Raw genomic sequence first — 20,706 nt, 5'->3', positions numbered from 1 at the left:
TAAAATATAAAAATAACAATATTAATACGTAAATTAATACGTAAATTGATTTATACGTAACCAAACTCTAATCTTAATTCCCGAGTTTATGTCAATAATTGTCGGAAAAAGCTGTCAAGTATGTCACCCCTGTAACATCATCAAATTTGTGTAATCTTATTTTGACACTTTGGAAAGAAGACAGAGGAATTTACTTTCTTTTAAACCTTAAAACATAATTGCAGTGAGTACAGGGAAAAATGAAGTTACCAAGGAGTTTAGCTAACTGCAATCAAGCTCATCTAGATTTTTTCTAGTGGTCATATTCTTCAGATGCTTTGCTGCTTCTGTGACTTGATTTTCATTTTGTACCTAATGTATTGGGGCAAATCTAATATTGGTGATGAATACTATTCTTCCATTGGTCACTATAAATTTATTCATTACAATCGCTCTAATCTCTTTTTCTTTGTTGCATGAGAGACTTAGGCCTCATTTATTTTTACAATTAATCTAAAGTCATTTAATTTAATAATTATAACTTTTTAAAATTTTTATACATAAATATAATAAATAATTTAATTTTTTTAAATCTTAATTTAAATTTTTTAAATTTTAAATAAAAATAATATTAAAAAAATATATTTTAATAATATTTTATTTAATTTTTATCTTGATTCATCTCTTCTCAAAACGAGAGAAGGCTTGGGTCAAATAATTCATTTCATCAAGATTAGAGATGGTGTGACTGATGCATTAACTTATAGGACATAATATTACTAGTACGGAGTTCCAATCAGCAGAATGATAAATGTGAAGTGGAAGGCAATTGAGGGGAATGAATCCAGATACACAATTAGAGAAGGGACACGTGTAATCATATGCGTATTCATCCATTCTTAGAAAAAAAGAAAGTGAACTTAGGTGATCCCTTCTGTTATTATTAAAAGAGTAATGTTATATATTATATTTTTATTTTATTTTAATTATATTATGTAATATGTAATATATTTATTATTATTAAATAATAATAAATAATATAATAAATAATTATTTAATGATAATAAATATATCACGATATATTTAATGAGATGAGATGAAAGTGAAATGTCATATATTATATAAAATTTTCATTATTAAATTCTAGAGGTAGAATTTTGTGAATTATTGCACTTGCTTTGGTGTTTGTGAGACTAATTCTAGATAGAAGTTGTATAAATTTTCCAGTCAAGCTCCGAATAATTTAGTACAAAATTCAAGCCAGTCACAAGATTACAACTCACACGCATGATCTTTGACAGTTCAAAATTTCTAGTCCTTAAAATAACCATGACGGTCCAAGCTGCTCGTTTTTCTTTGCTGTCGTAAATTTTTAGGAAATGTTAATAGTCAGGCAGGCAATGTCGTGCTATGTTTGTTGCCAGCTTAGAAAGTCGAGGTTGAAATTCATTTGGGTGTTCAAAATGTGCATCAGCTTCAACGTGACGGACTCCTATGGATTACTGACACGGTGGCCATCCTAGTTGGCTCTGTTCCCTTGGACACGGTGTTCCCATCGAAAAGTCCAGCTTCTCGCCCCGGTTATCTGAATCACAATATATTTTCAAGAGCTTTGCTACACAACTTTTACTATTCTTTATATTTTATATTTTTTTAAATTTTTTAAATTTTTAATATATTTTTTAAATTTTTTTTTGAGTTTATTCTTTTTAAATTATTTTAAAATTTTTATTCATTATTTATATAATAAATATTTAATAAAAGAAAAAAAATAAAAAATAAAAATAATGTAAAGTGTGGAAGTTGTGTGAATAGTAAGAAGTTGAGTAAATTTTTTGTATTTTCAAACGTGTTGACCCCGGAAAACAAAAAAAAAACATGAGTGGTGGGACGAATATGACGTTAATGGGAGAATGTGTATAGTACAGCGGAAGCGCCTGCGTCTTTGACTCCAGACAAAGAACTCGACAAGGAGAGCTTCTATGTTCATTTTCTGCAATTGAGCTTCTATATTTACGATCTGTCACAAACACTTGTAGCGGTAGGAAGAAGGACGAAACAGAAAGGCCACATGAGAATTAAATCCCTTTACGCTTCTTCTCTCCCTCTTTTCTTCATCTACCACCTCCTTCTCCACACATCAAATGCCCAACCCGAACCAAATACCACAGGCTTCACCTGCTCAGCAAACCAGACAACTTATCCATGCCAAACCTACGCCTTCTACCGAGCCACGGCGCCCAATTTCCTGGACCTGGCCTCCATAGCTGACCTCTTCTCAGTCAGCCGCCTCATGATATCAAAACCCAGCAACATATCCTCCCCTTCCTCCCCTCTTGTTGCCAGCCAACCCCTCTTTGTTCCTCTCACCTGCTCTTGCAACTCGGTTAACACTTCCACTAGCATCTCTTATGCCAACCTCTCCTATACAATCGTTCGTGATGATACGTTCTACCTTGTCTCCACCAATAAATTTCAGAATCTTACAACCTATCAATCTGTCGAGGTTGTCAATCCCACTCTCGTCCCTACCAATCTTTCTATCGGTGCGAACGTCATCTTTCCTATCTTTTGCAAGTGTCCTAACAGTACCCAGTTGCAAAACCAAGTCAGTTACCTCGTATCCTATGTCTTCCAACCTTCTGATAACTTGTCATCGGTTGCTTCAAGGTTTGGAGTACAACCACAGTCTATAATTGATGTCAATGGAGATAATTTCCAGCCTTTCAATACTATTTTCATTCCAGTCACTCAGCTTCCAGAACTTTCACAGCCTGATGTGGCTCCTTCCCCTGCTCCTGTACCACCTCCACCTCCTGTAGAGGGCGATGAGCGGGAAGGGGTTGTTAGAGGCTTGGCAATTGGGTTGGGAATTTCCGGGTTCTTGCTGCTTTTGCTTAGTGGGTTATGGGTTTACAGAGAGTCCGGGTTGAAGAGCAACAAGGAGAGGGATCGAGATTTGGAGAAGCAGAGGCGGCTTTTGGGTAAGGAAGGAAAGGGGTTGATTGGAACGGAGAACTTGATGGCAGATGTTTCAGATTGCTTGGACAAGTACAGGGTGTTCAAGATTGAAGATTTGATAGAAGCCACTGATGGATTCAGCGAGAGTTGCTTGATTCAGGGGTCTGTGTACAAAGGGAGCATTGATGGGGAAGTCTGTGCCATCAAGAAGATGAAGTGGAATGCCTATGAGGAGCTCAAGATCTTACAGAAGGTATCAAAATTCTCTTCCCAAAGATTAGTTTCTGTCATTCTGATGCTAAACGCTTTCGTGAATAACATGGAAGTATCACTGCTAAATTACAACAATACAATGCACATAATTCGTATAGGGAAAGAAGCAGATGCTGTGTATCGCACTCATTTATTAAAACCACAGACTCTTGCAAATTTCCAGCCAAGGAGGCTTAAAAACTACCGTTTGGCAGACATTCTAACAGTGATACTTTAATTTTAATCATTAAGGTTTACATTTGCAAATAAATGGTTTCATGTTGTGAGGGAAAGCTGCTTTTCAGAATAAAAATGATGTAACATTGAAAGTGTTTGATGATGAATTGTGTTAACTGATGTCAAAACTTCGAGTACATCTATTTGTTTTAGCAGATAGATGACATTCATGTGGTTTTTGACGTATTAGAATATAAATTTGACGATTTAATTCACTTCATTCCATTGGTTTTAATTTTTTTCTGAAGAAGAGATCTAGAGTTTTAACTCCCAACTCTACACTTCACCTGAAGCACTTTTCTGAATGAATAACCAATGATGTTCCCAATTAGCACTATAAGAAGTATGTTTGGCAACACAGAAACGGAGTACTTGAAATGCCAGAAAATACAGAACTACAAAATGAAACAAAACTTGAAACATTTTAAAAGATAAGGATCAATGACATGGGTCGAGGAGCCCCATAATAACCCCAATTCCTTACTACCAATATGAGACTAAAGAATGGATTATGGTTAGGTGAAATGACCAATCTATAATAACAAAATGTGCAGGTCTTATTTAGCATTATTTTAGAGTTATGTCAGAATGGTCCACACCTTTTGGTTGTAATATTCTTTAGATGCCCATGGAAATGCCATTATCTATCATTCATCTAGCAGATACATCCCTTTAGAAATGCTACCGAATATATTATAGTAATGATGAAAGGGGTTCTATAAAGTGAACCATCACCAATAATGAAATAAGAAATGTAAGTGTTGTCATGGACTTTGGAAGAGACACAGTTTAATACAAAATTTTATTCCATTAACTTCCAACTTTACCTTACGACTTGTATTTTAGTCATTCCTAATTTATCGGTTGAGTCACATCTGATTTGGTTCTTTAGCTACGAGTCTAGGAATCTTTTCAATTCCAGTCTTATCGTTTAGATTGTTCTTAAATGCATTATGATTTCCTTTTTATGGTATTCTTTTCAAAAAAACTGAAAGTGAAAGGAGAAAAGAACAAACAACAAGACTGCTAGAGGCGAACAGACGAAACAGAAGGTCCGGGATTAGATTTCTATGGGGGCCAGATGGGCCTAAAACTTTGCCGAGGAAGTATATCATTAAAGCTAAAAAAAACCATGGCAGAAAGCCTTGGATGCTCATGGGAAACATAAAAGACTTTCTATACTAAACTCCTATATATATAAAGGCACCAACAAAGGTAAAGTAAAAAGATTGACACACATGAAGCACCGCGTTCAATATCCACTTGGGAACTGAAAATTAACCTATAAACTCTTGAAACGATTCTTAAACCAGAAAATTCACTTTTATAGGTTTTATTGCTGAGGGAATTGGGATGAGAGGGAGTATTGCTTTGAGAGTAGTGATTGATCTCTCTTCAGAAATCCTCCTAAATGAGTTTACTCTTGGAAGATCATAAATTGCACAGTCAATTACTACTGATAATTTCTATTTTCTTTTGTTGTTTTAATGAGTTTACTTTTGAACAAAGGTTTGATTTTCTTCTTTAATTATAAATAACAAAATTGCCGTTTTCTCTTATGGAGGTAAACCATGGCAATCTGGTGAAGCTAGAGGGATTCTGCATAGACCCGGAGGATGCAACTTGCTATCTAGTGTACGAATATGTCGAAAACGGGTCTCTTCATTCATGGCTGCATGGAAACATGAACGAAAAACTGAACTGGAAAACAAGGTTACGAATAGCCATCGATGTTGCAAATGGTCTCCAATACATCCACGAGCACACCAGGCCACGTGTTGTTCATAAAGACATCAAAACCAGCAACATTCTATTGGACACGAACATGAGAGCCAAAATTGCCAATTTTGGACTGGCCAAATCCGGATGCAATGCCATAACAATGCACATTGTTGGAACCCAAGGTTATATAGCACCCGAGTATTTAGCAGATGGGGTGGTCTCTACAAAAATGGATGTGTTCTCTTTTGGGGTGGTTCTGCTAGAACTTATTTCTGGGAAGGAGGCCATTGATGAGGAAGGGAATGTTTTGTGGGCAAAGACCAGTGGGATTTTGGGGGGGAACGAAGAGAGGAAAGTGAAGAGAGTGCAGCAATGGATGGATGGAGTCCTGATTGCGGAGTCATCCTCCATGGACAGTGTGATGAATGTCATGACTATTGCCATTGCTTGTCTGCATAGAGACCCATCAAAGAGGCCAAGCATGGTGGATGCCGTTTACGCGTTGTGCAAGAGCGAGGACTTGTTCTTTGACATCTCGGATGATACATTATCAACTTCACAGGTAATGGCAAGATAATTTAGAGAATGGTAGTCAGTAAGCAGTAGGCAATACTACTAGAAGTAGAAGGTCTGCAATAGTAGAAAGACGATGTTACATTTTTACAGTAAGGTTGTATGTATGTATGTCTTACTCCACAAAACATTGAATAAAGGAGGAGGGAAAAGGAAAGTACGTGTAAGAGTAGTCGCTGCTCGATCTGGTGGTTCCGGTGTTGCGTGCTGGTGACACCTGACAGGATTTGTGCTCGATGATTTCCAAATTAAAAAAAAAAAAAAAAAAAAAAGGTGATAAAATCCACGGATTCAACTAACTAGAATCATGTGGGCTTGCTCATGCTGTTGTAACTTGTCACATCCTTCAAAATGGACTTATCTACGCTTTAATGACAGCTGGACTCAAATGTGTTCAGCCCATTCTTCCACCCCTTGAAAACAGAAAAACGCTCCCTTCAGCCCTCTGAAGTGAAGCCCATATTTTCCTTTTCCAAATTTCAGTGCCCTGTTCTGACAGTCAATATTTCAGTTTCCTGGCACCATAAAATGGGCAATCCTCTACATTAAGCTCGGATCCATGGTGTCCAGACTCCATTCCTCCCCCGTGTTAGAATTGGCGGGCCTCACTTCATATGACCCAGTATTTAAGAATCTCGTCTACTTTATTTCATCGTTATTGCCTTGTAGATGTTGATGATGAACGCGAGCTGTTCGATGAAATTACTTACAAAACCGCCTTTTCATTGACAGCTATATTCATGGCCATTCTAAATGTAGTGTCGTCTATATTCAGAGGCTCTTGTTGTACGTCTGAAAGGATGGTGTGCCTGTCCCGTCCTTGAGTTTCACTATCTCATCCGTGTGTGGGGCATTAGTTTGGTATAATAGAGCCAAAGGTGGGGGACAAATTATAAATTGGGTTTGGCATGAAATTTAGATGCTGTATTGAATTGAAAGTTCAAGAATAAGGGTTTGACTGAGATTGAGATGTCCATCAATTCGTCCCGTAAGATGGGCATTTGATATTTGAGATTGAGACGTGATGTTCATCGCTTTGTCCTTTAAGATATGCCTAATTATGATTCGAAAAGCGTATTATGTTGGATTTGCTCCGGAAAGATATGAAGCATCGATCTGGGCTATTTACTGAACTCCAATTAGGAAGAAGTACTAGATCAGCTGTTGCAAATGCATTAAAATGCAAGTCTTCTACAACATTTCTGGAGATGATTTACAACAACACAACACAAAAGTACATGAAATAGAAGAAAATGAGGATGTTAGGGCAAAACGATCTCCTGGAGTCTTGTTAATCAAAAGATCTTCCATCTAGTTGTTGCGTACTTAAACCAGGCTTCATTTCTCATGTCTGTGACGGGTCTCATAGCTTTGTTGGATAGCATCATGGTCTAGAATCATAATGTTTCATGGTACTTAGTACATACCATATGCATCTTGATTGATGCCCCAATTTCTTGTAAGTGTTGTTTCCATGATCTAGAGAGTGAACGGAACGTGGACATGGACATATCATGATAGACCAGGTCATATAGCTAATGTGAGAAGGGGAAAAAACAAAAAAGAAAGAAACATAGAACAACAAAACTATTTCAAACGAGAAATGGAAGTGCTGGCTTGTGACTAGATATTTCTATTTCATAATACCTTAGTTATGAACACTATATGCATGGTGCCTAAATGATTCCTTTGCAGGTGAGATGTGGCCGAGAAGGTGACTTCTTGTTGCCTCGTTGGCTAAGGTATGATGTATATTTTACCCTCGATCCTTATACATACCCTTAGGTGTTCTTAAATGATGAGAAAAAGGTCCTCTAAGGAACCTAACTAGTTTGGATTTGAGGAATAGTTGATCAGTAAGATCTTACATATTTACTCACATTGCTTTCTTAGTATTGGTCTCATGCCAAACAGGTCTAGAAGTTAGTAAAATCATGTATTATGGTTATTGTATTAGACACATATAATTCATTTATTTTATCTGTATAAGGTCTTTTGCGTAATAGGCTTGATGATAAATTGATCCTTTATATTGCCCTCTACCATCACTCAAGCCTATTCAAGTTGTTTATGACTGTGTTTGGCAACTCTAACCATTAGTTAATCCCAAACTTGATCCATGTATTGCACATATTCTTTGATAAGGACCATTTGATTGTGCCTTCAGTGTGCTTAAATCGTGCCCTAAACTCATTCTTCCAAACAACTGCCTGGTACCGATACTTTTCCTTTCAGAGCATTGTCCATGCATTGTGTAGTCAATGCCTGCCTACCACCGCCCTAAATCAACCATATGTTTGACCTGCGAAGGCAACGTACACCTTGATTAATTGCCCATACGGGGGTAGTGAGCAATTGATGCCAAGTGGCAGTGCATTTACTGACAGTAGACTTGAGCAACACAGCATGCTAGCTGTAGAACACTTCATGTGGCTCTTTTGATTTGCATAAGGAGAATACATGTCCATTGGTCAAGCATGGATATTTTCAGTGCATGAACTCTCAACTGACATATCTGAATAGCTTAGAATCATTAAGAGTCAAGCCTTAGCTTTGTGTCAGACTCTGTTTTTCCATCACCAGCTAGTAGACAGAGGGAAAGAGAAGTTAGTCTTTAATGTTTAAAGAAAAGCAGAATTTGCAAACCTGCTACAAAGCAGTTGGAATAGTTTAGCAACAAGATTTCATTTCGTAAACCTCACCCAAATTATATTTCATAGCTGAAATCCAAAGAACCTTTACCCTTTTTAATTACATAAATAACTGTGAACTAATAATCTTTCCTAAGAAGGGAAAAGAAAAGAAAAGAAAAGAAAAGAATTTATTTATCATATCGATAAGTACATTCTTTAGACAAAAAGTAAATTAAAGTTGTTAGCTTGGGGCTCCAACTAATCAGCCTTTTAAGTAGAATATTTACTAACTAAAATGAAGTTTACAAAGTCCAAAAAATTTTCTCTTTGCTCGATACGATTTTCCAAAGAAAAGTATAGACTATAGTACTGGTTGCTGCCACCAACTGACAGAATAACATGTAAGGTTAGATAGACTTATAGGCAGCTATGACCTAAAAATACCTAATTAAAATTACAGCCAACCAATAATGGTCTCCACCTTTGTGTTTAGTTGTTTACCCAAACACAATAGCGTCACTACTCGGATAAGTACTACACCCCCTCCCTCTCAGGTTTTGTTTTAAAGCAGTGCTATCTAATATGTTTCATTTTAGTAGCTAGATTGAAAGGGTAAAGCGACTTAGAAATCTGTGGTTTTAACATAAACTTTTACCTCACTTTATTGGTCTTTACTAACAGTTTGGGTGCATATTTAGCACCTGGTCTAGGTCCACCTTTCCTTTGGAAATTGGAAGACAGAACTGCAAGTGAAAAATGTTTCTGAACTTATTGTTCTTCAATTTCATGCAGTCATGAAATCAGACAGGGACACATGATCCTGGGCACACTTTCTGGTTGATGAGAAACTGACAGTACCTCAAGTACTGTTTGTCTAGTAAACATATATAATGAGTTCAACTTTTATCAACTTTTACAAAAGGAATTGCTTTTATAAAACAGAGCAAAACATGGCAACTTCAGTTCTAATCTAATATTTCAGATTTGATTGAAGTCAGTGACTGAATTAGTAGTTAGCACAGTAATAGTTCATAGACTCTGGTGGGAAATCGTTGTTGCTTTTTCTAACTCTGAAATGATTTTCGAAGAGTCCATCTTCCGCATTATTATTAGTTTCTGAAGTCATACACTATAGTTTAATCAATATTACGACCGTCATTTAACTAACCTGCCATCGTTATCATGTTGATCATACTGATTGCGTCCAATTTATAGAAATACTGTATGATGGATGGATTTAGAAATGAAAGTTATTTTTATAGAAATGTTAAAGGATTATTAAATATTGTAGAGAATCTCTCTTGAGATTTTCTCGCGTGTGGACAAAGGTAGCGGTAAAAAAAGCCTTATTAAGATAAGCATCCCCCAAAACCAAAGCCTCAGTACAGTACCCTTTAAAGAGTTTTTTATGCAGGTGGTCTGCTTCTCTTGGCTGGGGGACACTCGTGTGAAGGAGGGTTTCGCACCACTGTAGGTGCTGCTGGACTAGGATTGAATCTCATGTGTCTATCTATCATGTAAAAGGGTTTTGTATCATGACAAGCTGAACACACAGATTTTGATTCTTTCCCCGAGCGAGAATAACACATGCTATTTTCAGATAGAAAGTGTCTGCCATGGAAAGAGGAACAAAATCTCGATGGCACACATAATTTTGATCAGGTTCAATCAGATCAGAAATACATTGGGTAAACTTATATGGTATATAGTTTTATATCACTATATCAATATTAACAATACAAAACCAAACTGAATAAACATGTCATTTAGTTTATACGACTTTCGAAGCAATAAATCCTTCCATGCAGTTTTGGCTTGACAGAATCAGTAGAAGCAATACAATAGCATCAGAGATGCCACAAACCACCAGTCAAACACTATGTTTCAGACGCTTTCCAGCCGAACACTAGCGACTGTGAACGACGCGACCAAACTTCAAATCCAATTTTCTTTTTCGAGAACCCAAGCTGAGGGATTTGCTCTTAATGACAGAAATCGTTGCTCGACCTGCTTTTCTGGGTTGCTGTGTGTTGTAGGTACCTCATACTCCACATCCCAAGCCTCTAGCTTCTGATCCTTTCATGATTCTGAGTCTTTTGCAGGATGACATAAACATACTGCAGCAAGAGTAGGTAATATATATCCGTAAGTAATGAGAAATACGACAAATGGGGAGAGAGAGAGAGCGAGCGAGCTTACTCCCACGGAACATCTCCAACCAGCATCCAATCTCCATCTTTGTCTTCATAAGTTGGTGCATATTCCGACCCCTTGTAGCCTTCCCTCTCTGAGTACTCACCTGGAAAATGGTAAAACCAAGGTCATTTTTACCCTAAGAAACGTCGTCAAACACACCAGAACAACGTCAAAGCATTTTACCAACAAAAGCAACGTACACTAACCAATGTTCTTACGTACCAATGGTGAATTTGAACATGCTCTCCAAAGCCTTTAGGAGTTCCGGGTAGCCCTTGTAAATCCCTAGGTCAATCTTTCTGAGGTAAGGGGCTCCGTCCATGCTTACTTTCAGGTAAATACCAGCAGCCTCAGCCTGATCAGACTTCTTCGGCTGCAGGTTGTTTTTTCTGTAGGATCGGATTGGCGGCCACCCCACTATCTGTGCCCTGTCATGTCAGACATGATATGAGTTTTTTTTTTTCAAGATTTAAACCTAAAACCTAAACTCCACGATCGAACTCTACCATTTTAGCCAAACTTATACATGATAAAAAAATGAGTTATAAGAACTTACTTCGCGGGAGGAGCAGTTTCATTGTCCACGTGCCGAGCATCAGAATTTTTCTTTGATCCGCACTCCTTGCTCGTGTCAGGCAGTGGCCGCTTGTTGTTTCTAGCACTAAAAAGTGCTTGTTCTTCTCTGTCATCTGTCCCCGGCAACCCCAATCTAAGCTCGGTTGCCTTGATCAGGTTGAGCTCGTTGTCATATGCCACCTTGCTTTCCATATTCCCTATAATCTTTAGCCAAAAGATAAGGGCTTGACAAGTTCTTGCTTCTTGCAGATGTTTGTTATTTTCTTTGGAGGCTGCTAAAGTTCTTGGGAAGAAGGTTGAAGGAAATGTCGAATGCGGGGAAGGAGGGAATGCAAGGTTGTATTTTTATAGAATATGATAAAGAAGGTATTAAAGAGATATGTGAATGACTTTGTTATTCCCAGAAATGCATGAATTATGGACCAAGGCAAACTCAGCTGTCGGTAGCAATAGCAGCACCCTTTAGGCAAGCTGTCCATGCAAAATGGGGACAAGGGTGGGACAAGCTCAGCCGCCCATATGGAAGGAAGACTACTGGGGATTCACTGGGACGGTCAAGATGCGTTTTGGGGGGTTGTGGGAGGGAAATCAGGAGCGTCGGTTTGAAGGAAAGGAGAGGAGCATACCCATGTGAAGAGGTCCACATGGCTGTATGGTATGGGCAAGGCATGGCCATGTGGGACTCCAAACGTTGGCAGGGTACTTTTGATTCTTTTGAATTGGGGTAATGGATTGTGGGGTACATCACATGTGGGATGGCATGTGTACATGGTCAGCCCTGACATTAAATTTTTTATATTTTTATATTTATATTTATTTCCTTTTATTTCTAACTGAATAGTTTATATTTTGGGTCCGGTACGATTATAATTCATTGGGATTATTGAAACTCAAACCCGATATCGTGTAGTTAAATACCAACAATGGTAGATTAACTGACAGTATTAAGCTTGATATTAACATTACTTTGACCAAATCCTTTAGTTTTTATCTTTTTCTTTTTCTTTTTTTTTTTTCCTATCGGCCATTGTTGGATTCCTAAGATATATAGACATAAGTTCTATAGTTATAAAGAGATTATTCTATAAAAATAAATTCACAAATTAATGTACAACATCAAGCTATTTCATTTTATGAGTTTATTTTTATAGAATCTCTTTATAGGTAAAACATTTCTCTATATAGACTACCAAGCACGAATGTCACTAATATTGTTGTGACTTCTGTTGCTAATATCCTAACTTATTATATGTATGGAGTGTAGTTAGCATTGTAAAACAGATAACATAATTACTAAATTATAACCTTGTAGAAAATCTTATAAGCTAATAAATTTTTTTTTTTCCTCAAAAGAGTGAGGAGGAGCAATTTGTGTAACTTCTCCCTCTGGGCGTGACTATAAGGACTCCTACGCGCTGGGGCATATTCAAATTGAGTCATAACTATTGATTCCGGGTAGAGCAGCCCGTCACCGCAATCTCACCAAAGTGTCACCATGCAAAGGTTTTCAAAATTTTGGTTCACAAGTTTTACTATATAAGGCAGACCATTTTGAACCTGTGACTTTAGGCAAGGGAGAGAAGAATGATCCCTTAACCTTTGCCAACTGGACTACCACCTTAATGGTTTATAAGCTAATGAATTGATTAGTAAATTTAGTTATTTAATCACAATGTGCTTAAATATAGAATATTCCCAGTTGTTTAACGAGGGCATTCGGGATTTTCTTTGCTCATATTATTTTAAAAAAATTATTATTAAAAATATTTTACCATATAGAAAATCACTTTTACTTTGATTTTTAACCTTCCCAACTTTGTCATCATTTTGGCCAGTTCATATATAGTAGTCTATATATAATTGGAACAGCTAGCTTTTGTAGTGGCTTCACTTGATCATATAATATATAGGGTCCGGATGGTCAAATATTGAATGGAAGCCTCAGATTATTTCTCAGTCATTTCTTATATATGTTTGAAATTGTTGGAAGAATCAATGCATTATTAGCAAAGTAATTAATCATGTCATGGTTTGAACGTAACATATATCTTAGGGCACATGAACATTATCATGATCTATATATATGGACCATTTCCCTTGTAGGTAGTAGTGTGATGTGTCTCCCACATTCAATAATTCCATAGGAAGTTCATTAGAAGCAGCTAGCCCAGCATACCCGCGCAAATGATAAATATTATTAATTTGGGTCCTTTCATGCTGCATGCATGCAACCGTACGTGCGCGTTAGAAAGTTGTTGTTATAATTATCATCTTAATTTGTCACGTAACTTAATTGCTACATCAACCTCAACAAATTATAAATATATATATATATATATATATATATAGTACTATATACTATGTATGTGCTACCCTCTCCAATATAAAATATTCAATTTCTACTCGAAATCACCGGCCCAATTTAAAAAGAAAAAAGAAAAAAAGATCCAAGCTCCTTGCTCGAATTTCCTATTTTATAGCATAATTAGGAATATTGCCGGGTTTTATTTACCAGGTTAATTATTTTGGTTTATATTTTAAATTAACGATCAATCCAATCTCTATTTTGATAACATGTAAAATTATCACTTATTTTAAAAATTTAAATTAACAAAAAAAAAATATTTAATTATTTATATGGACGTGCAAACTGCCCGAATATGCAAATTAAGAATGAATTGAAATCCAAATAAAAATCATTTCCTGGTGGCCAAGAGGAAATATCAATTACTTGGACCACTGGATTTTTTAACTTTACCACTTAACTGGTGATCTTCACCGTGCGCGCAGTGCAGTCCTTGGGACGCGAGAATTGGCTACTTAATTTACCAAATTATATCTATGCATGGCCAGGTGCACTTCTTATCTAAACCCAAATTTCCAATGCTCTTGCGGTACAAAAGCAATAGGGAAACCCCATTCAAGTGAACCACGAAATAATAAGAGCCGGTTTGGATTAGGAGCAGATCACTCATTTCATTATTATTTATAAATTATCAACATGTGGTGTGTGATGCAGATGATCTAAAACTCCAATATCAGATGGTTCTAGACTGACTTGTCAATCCAAAGATTATATATCTTTAATTCTGAGGAATCCAAATGTTCAGTTCGATTGCTCGATGTGTCCAACCATTGATGGCTGTGCTGAAATTTGTCATTATTGCTTCAGTAATGAGGTGATAGCAATATTGATTAAATCCACAAATTAGTTAGCTGAAGTTTGTGGCATATATATGGCCAATGTATGGCAATGTAACTTTGATCATGAGCTTGTACTTGTGGTGCCAGGGCTAACAGCTTGGCACTTGTTCATGCGGTATTTAAATTAATCGCTCGATATATAGGCGATGCAAAACCAAACGAATCAGATCTAGCTAGGTCCATTTTTGCAGATTTTGGTCCACAAGAATTTCCTGGTTGGATATACATGATATGACACTTCACTGGTGTCGCTAAAAGCCTAGTTGGCAGGCCGGCTAGCAAGCTTTGACCAAAAACTTGACATGGAATATAATTTGGCATTGGTGGTGCACAAATATTCTGATTAGTGTTGAGTATCTGATGAAAGAAACGTGTGGTAGTAGTGATAGATTAGACCTCATGTGTCATAAGCATTGAATGGTGAACTTAAAAGATCAAATCTATCATATACAGTTCTAATACTGTAAAATGCGATTCAGTAATCGCTGTGCAATTCCACAAAAACATATATATATATATATATGTTATTGACAAATCTAAATTATGAACGTACATGATATTGTGCAGACAAACACCGACAGTGCGATACCCATACAGGATGTCAAAGATTAGAGTAGCATCCCGCTGCTTTTAGGACCAACTCTTTCCGCTTAATCCTTTTAAAAAAAAAAAAAGCAAAACAAACTAAACAGCTTTTGAATAAAGAACTTACCGACATTTAAGCAATAGGGGTCAGTACTGTTAGAGCTTAAAACTAATATAAAAATGGCACAAGTGGTGTAGCTTTTAGAACATAGAGAATTTTCTTGGCTGTAGGATGCCCGACGAGTCTAACAAAGTATGAAAGACAAGTAATACCAAGTTAGCGGTCCCCTAGCTAGAAGAAGTAGAACTAGACAAAATAAGGGAAAGGGTGTCAGAATTTCATTTTGGGTACGTGGGGGTGGTCATGAAATCCGTGGGTATCCCTATACTTGGCTGGCTGCATTTTTCAGTATCATATCTGGCTAGGACCCAATTATATCGGCCGGTATTCTCTCGTTATAAGCTACCCCATTTTCCGTGTAACATCTGGCAGGCCATGCCAGGACCACTTTTGCAGAAAAGGGTCCAGTATTTGTTGCAGCTTTGAGCATCAGCACCTCCATCAATTTATCTGCAATATTGATATTAGACCAGCTCACATGTTTCAAGGGAAACTCGCATTATACGCACTCACCCACCCACCGCGCCTGCCCGGCCCCTACATCTCTTGTGGTATAGAAATGTCCTCATAATATTTGCACATGATATTGATCATATATAGAACGTACGCATGCATTTAGAAATGTGGATCAAGTCCAAAGATATTCGCGGGGGGCGGGTGAGTTTGTGGGGTTCTTTCGATCGAGAACAATATGCATCTGCTGGCCTATTCAAAGCTACGACAATTACATATACCAGAATGTCACTCTTGCTATAAATACAGGAAGTTTTGAAGTTGTATATAGCTTTCAATATTTTAATTATTAATTTATATATGATCGATATTTGGTTTTTGTGATTTGCATATATAATAATATGCATGCATGGATGTGTACGTACAAATTACAATATTATATATCGTTTTAGGATAATCTGCGAGTGAGGGCTTTTAGGAAAAATAATTAAATGCTTTTAGAAATTTTTAAATCCATTTTATTTGGACCTAAATTTCCTAAAATAGATGTTTGGACAAATTTAAAAAAGAGAGAATGCTTAAACCGCTATCATATTCATGTTGATTATATAATCAGAGGAAACATGTGCACGAAGGGTGTGAAAAAGACATTCCAGACAGGAGAAGATTTCGATAAGACTTGAGCGTGCTCATGTGTCTCTGTGAGTTGGTGGGTCTCAAGTCTAAGGACGAAGGAGAGAACCCACACGGGAGCTACTGTTGCGTATTGGGTCCCATCCCATTGGGTGTTGGATGTTGTTACCTGGGAGTACAGAGTTGTGCTGCCTTTGTAGCATTATTATTGAATTAGTCATCTTATTTTTTAAATTTTAATTAATATATAATTTTTTTATTTTTAATTAATTATTCAAAACTTAAAATATATATTAAATTAATCATTATATTCTTTATAAATAATAAAAAATTATTATTTTTTATTATTTATATTTTTTAATTAATTTATATTTTATTTTTATAATTTTCAATAACTTCCAACAAATCATATTTATTTTTATTTTCACAATCCAACCATCAATAATATAATAATTTTATATGTATATAGATAATAAAATTTCATATAAATAAAAATCTCATATCTATAATATAATAATTTTAAAAAATATTTTTAGACTTATTATAATTTTTTTTATATTTAAAAAGAAAAATAGATTTATTGTAATTTTTAATTTAAATAAAAATAATTTAACTTAATATTAATATAAAGTAAATATAGATAATATTTATTAAATTTAAAAATAAAAAATCATTTAAATAATCCAATACCATTTCCTAATTCCTACCCATCAAATAGCCATCTGTTGCCTGTTGGCCTAAAACCCTTGAGCCACGTCTGTTCAGCCAGAACCATTCGTGGGCTTTGGAGGGGTGGGGCCCTAAGGAACCTGCGATGATGCATCATGGGGCCCATCATGTGTCTTGTCCTGGTGAAAACCTTTTGTACTGTGTCTTTCACCAACTGCTCCATAACAACAAAAATACTCTAAAACAAAAAAAAAAAAAAACAGTACTTACAATTTGGAATTCCATCTGTATGCAAGTAAATGCTAGCCCTAAATTAAATATGAAAATAATTGGATTATTATTTTTTTACTATTTATTTATTATTTATTTATATTTAATTTTTTTTTATTTTTTATTTTACCTAATAATTAAAGAAGTAATTATTAATAAAATTATATATATTTTTAATTTTTTTTCTCATGATTAAAGATGTTAAAAATATACTTAAAATAAAATAATAAAAAAAATAAATACAATATAAATAATAAATGAATAATAACCTTATCATTATCTAATTAAATAACATGTTATCTTTAAAAGTATTATGATGAAATTGCGTTACTTAGGGAGCGGGAAAAAACATGTCATATCTCAAATAGTTCATTTATATTTAATTATTTTTACGTATTTTTTATATATTTTATTAATATGATTGATTAAAATAATTATTTTATATTAATAAAATGTGAGACAATCAATTATATTAATAAAATACGTAAGAAGTATATAAAATGATTGTAAATAAAATTTTTGTATATTTATCTCAAAAGCAAGACATTTCATTTGACTTGTGATCAAATCAAGAAACTTGTGACTTGATAATGTTAGCATAAGATTATGGTTTTGAGATGGACAAGTGTACGTGGAAAACAAAAGGAAGAAAAAACCTGTTAGCGAATAATTATGTTAAACCCTTCGTGTCCACTAAACAAGGGAAATAAAACAAATCAAATCATGACCAAAAAGGGTCTGACTACCGTGACATAATTTTATTGAGGTTTTTAAGAGAAAATCTTTGGTCATTGATTAATTAAAATCAAATAAAAGAGGCGATAAATATGAGTAATCACGATATTTTCTCTAAGATTGAAATGTGTTATGTTTTTTCTTAAATTTTTTTTTATCCTTGAACGCATAAATTTAATGTATCAGACTGTTAAGGACGTGTTTCACACTACCAACTATCCAAATCACTTGTAACGAACAAAATTGTGGTACTGGTTGTCATGTGGAGTCTCCGATATCAAATTTAGTATAACAATATGAGAGTAAATGTATATAAAGAAGAAATGAATCAAATTCAAGTGTAGAATTTGTTATCTCTTGTAGGCTATTTATAGAGGTTATTTCCTTGAAATTATAAAGTCCAATTTGCATTGTGAAACCTTTTCTTTTTAGAAGTGTGAGTCTATTTCCTATTAGGAATCTGAGTCATCTGCTTGACTTTATCTCTTAGCTAAAATTGTGGGGCTCAAATATCCTTTCCAGTTATTCCGCTAATTTTCTTTGTACTGACACATGAGAAATTAAATTCTTTGCATTTTTTGTACCTATCTTTCACCCCGCTGGCTCGTGGGCGCTTGCTTGCTTTTATTTTTTCCTACCCCGCCGAGGATCCATGCTAGTTAGTGCGTGTGGGTGTCTTCACTTCCTTTTGGTTAAGGCTCGACCTGCAGAAAAAAGCAATTCTAGTAGCTGTGAAGCTTTATAAGCCTTAAAAGGCATTGATAATCTTCAAGTTAATAATCTGCAAAATAAACTTAGAAAATTGGTCATTGGTTTCCCTTTCGATCCTTGGTTTGTTGTTCGATCTTTAGTTTTCTGTTTGTTTTGTGCTAAGCGGTGAGAGACTCAACTTGGAGAGATAGACGAGAGATGTACTTGACTACATTAAGTGTGAGTGTAGAGCTCGATTTTGAGTTTGTTTGTTTGTTTGTGTGAATGTTTGCCTCAAATATTATTTATTGTCGACGAATGGTGACTGTGACTATTTTTGTTTATTGGTTTTTTGTGTATATTTTTGTGACCGTTTTTGCTTTTGTTGGTAATAGTAGATTTCTTGTCTCTTGGTGTAAATTTTTGTTGTGTTCTTGTTTTATTGTTGGTATACGCTGGTAGTAACCCGCTCTTAAGTGATAAGGGAGCCCGTCGACTCCCTGAATCCATCTTAGGCAGTTGCTAAGCCTGTCGACCCATTTCCAAAGGTGACACGCTTGAGGCGGTTGTAGAGCCTAGTGGCATGATCCCGAAGGTGACCTGCTCGAGGCGGTTGTAGAGTCTAGTGGCTCGTTTCCAAAGGTAACCCGCTCGAGGCGGTTGTAGAGCCTAGTGGCTCGTTCCCGAAGGTGACCCTCTCGAGGCGGTTGTAGAGCATTGTGGCTCGATCCTAAAGGTAACCAGTTCGAGGCAGTTGTAGAGCCTAGTGGCTCGTTCCCAAAGGTGACTCGCTCGAGGTGGTTGTAGAGCATGGTGGCTCGTTCCCAAAGGTAACCTGCTCGTTGGAGAGGGTTGTGTGATCTTCTGATCTCCACGTCCGTTGGATGGAGATCTCTGGAGAGGGTCGTGTGGTCTTCTGACCTCCATGCCCTTTTGATTGCACCGCGAGTATGTGACTCGACTTTTGGTTGCACCACGTCCTAAGAAGCTCTCACAAAAAATAAAATAGGTAAGTATAATCCAAATTACAAGTTTGAAGGCTGGTGATACGTGGCCGATGCTCGTGGGTAGGCATGCCTTGGCACTAGCAGTGACAGAACAACATATACTTTCCACGGAGACCTTGATCTGGTTGCATGGTGGAGATGTCTATTTTGTTGCTTGCCAAGAGGCGCGGGTCTTGTTGTTGAGTGGGTCGTGGGGTTCTTTGACCTCCATGCCCTTTTTGATTGCACCGCGTCTCTTCTTTCCGGCATTAAAAAAAAAATCACGATTTGCATGTGATCGGTTGGCAGTTGGCATGAAGTCTGTAAAGATTCCACAGATAGCGCCACTGTTAATGATGTGTTTCACACCACCAACCATCCGGATCACTTGCAACAAACAAAGGGGCAGCACTGATTGCCCTATGGAGTCTCCGATGCCAAAGTCAGTATATCAATATGAGAGTAAATGCATGTAAATAAGAAGTGAATCATGTTTAGGTGTAGAATTTGTTACCTCTTGTAGGCTATTTATAAAGGTTATTTCCTTGGAATGATAGAGTCCAATTTGCATTATGAAACCTTTTTTTTTTAGGACTGTGAGTCCATCTCCTATTAGGAGTGTGAGTCCATTTCCTATTAGGAGTCTGAGTCATCTCATTGACTTTATCTTTTAGCTAAAATTGCGGGGCTCAAATAGCCCTTCCAGTTATCCTGCTAATTTTCTTTGTGCTGGTACATGAGAAATTAAACACTTTACATTTTTGTACCTGTATTTCCCCTCACTAGCTCGTGGGCGCCTGCTTGCTTTTGTTTTTTCCTACCCCGCCAAGGATCCATGCTAGTTAGTGTGTGTGGGCGTCTTCACTTCCTTTTGATTAGCTAACAGTTGGTTGCACTGTGAATGAGGCTCAACCTGCAGAAAAAAGCAATTCTGGTAGCTGTGAAGCCTTATAAGCCTTAAAAGGCCTTGATAATCTTCAAGTCAATAATCTACAAAATAAACTTAGAAAATTACTCACTGGTTTCCCGTTTGGTCCCTGGTTTGTTGTTCGGTCCTTAGTTTTCTGTTTATTTTGTGCTAAGTAGTGAGAGACTCAATTTGGAGAAATAGACGAGAGATGTACTTGACTACATTAGGTGTGAGCATAGAGCTCGATTTTGAGTTTGTTTGTTTGTTTGTGTGAATGTTTGCCTCATATATTATTTATTGTCGACGAATAGTGATTGTGAC

At 36.3% G+C, this 20,706-nt stretch overlaps 2 protein-coding genes across 2 annotated transcripts; one reads left to right on the top strand and one right to left on the bottom strand.

Moving 5' to 3' along the window:
- Positions 1-1,922: 1,922 nt before the first annotated feature.
- Positions 1,923-7,360, top strand: LOC108989458 (serine/threonine receptor-like kinase NFP). The gene is made up of 2 exons (XM_018963060.2): positions 1,923-3,193; positions 4,994-7,360. Exons 1-2 carry the CDS (start codon positions 2,051-2,053, stop codon positions 5,726-5,728), a joined length of 1,878 nt encoding a protein of 625 aa, XP_018818605.1. The 5' UTR covers positions 1,923-2,050; the 3' UTR covers positions 5,729-7,360.
- A 2,570-nt stretch (positions 7,361-9,930) lies between these two features.
- On the bottom strand, positions 9,931-11,610 carry LOC108989460 (auxin-induced protein 22D-like). Its single transcript, XM_018963062.2, has 4 exons — positions 11,110-11,610; positions 10,776-10,981; positions 10,557-10,656; positions 9,931-10,474 (listed from the first exon to the last, which is right to left on the bottom strand). Exons 1-4 carry the CDS (start codon positions 11,319-11,321, stop codon positions 10,399-10,401), a joined length of 594 nt encoding a protein of 197 aa, XP_018818607.1. The 5' UTR covers positions 11,322-11,610; the 3' UTR covers positions 9,931-10,398.
- Between the last annotated feature and the right edge of the window lie 9,096 nt (positions 11,611-20,706).

Source organism: Juglans regia, chromosome 7, assembly GCF_001411555.2.
Source record: "Juglans regia cultivar Chandler chromosome 7, Walnut 2.0, whole genome shotgun sequence".
NCBI lineage: Eukaryota > Viridiplantae > Streptophyta > Magnoliopsida > Fagales > Juglandaceae > Juglans > Juglans regia.
Note: the sequence above shows the minus strand (reverse complement) of the source record. Positions and strands in the feature narration are given on the sequence as shown.

What these genes read in the sequence shown, in the direction of transcription:
- LOC108989458 (XM_018963060.2), top strand. Translation starts at nt 2,051, where the DNA reads ATGAGAATTAAATCCCTTTACGCTTCTTCTCTCCCTCTTTTCTTCATC. An exon ending in AGCTCAAGATCTTACAGAAG is followed by an intron (nt 3,194 to 4,993) that starts GTATCAAAATTC and finishes TCTCTTATGGAG; the next exon opens with GTAAACCATGGCAATCTGGT.
- LOC108989460 (XM_018963062.2), bottom strand. Translation starts at nt 11,321, where the DNA reads ATGGAAAGCAAGGTGGCATATGACAACGAGCTCAACCTGATCAAGGCA. An exon ending in CATGTTCAAATTCACCATTG is followed by an intron (nt 10,657 to 10,775) that starts GTACGTAAGAAC and finishes ACCATTTTCCAG; the next exon opens with GTGAGTACTCAGAGAGGGAA. An exon ending in GTTGGAGATGTTCCGTGGGA is followed by an intron (nt 10,475 to 10,556) that starts GTAAGCTCGCTC and finishes CTCTTGCTGCAG; the next exon opens with TATGTTTATGTCATCCTGCA.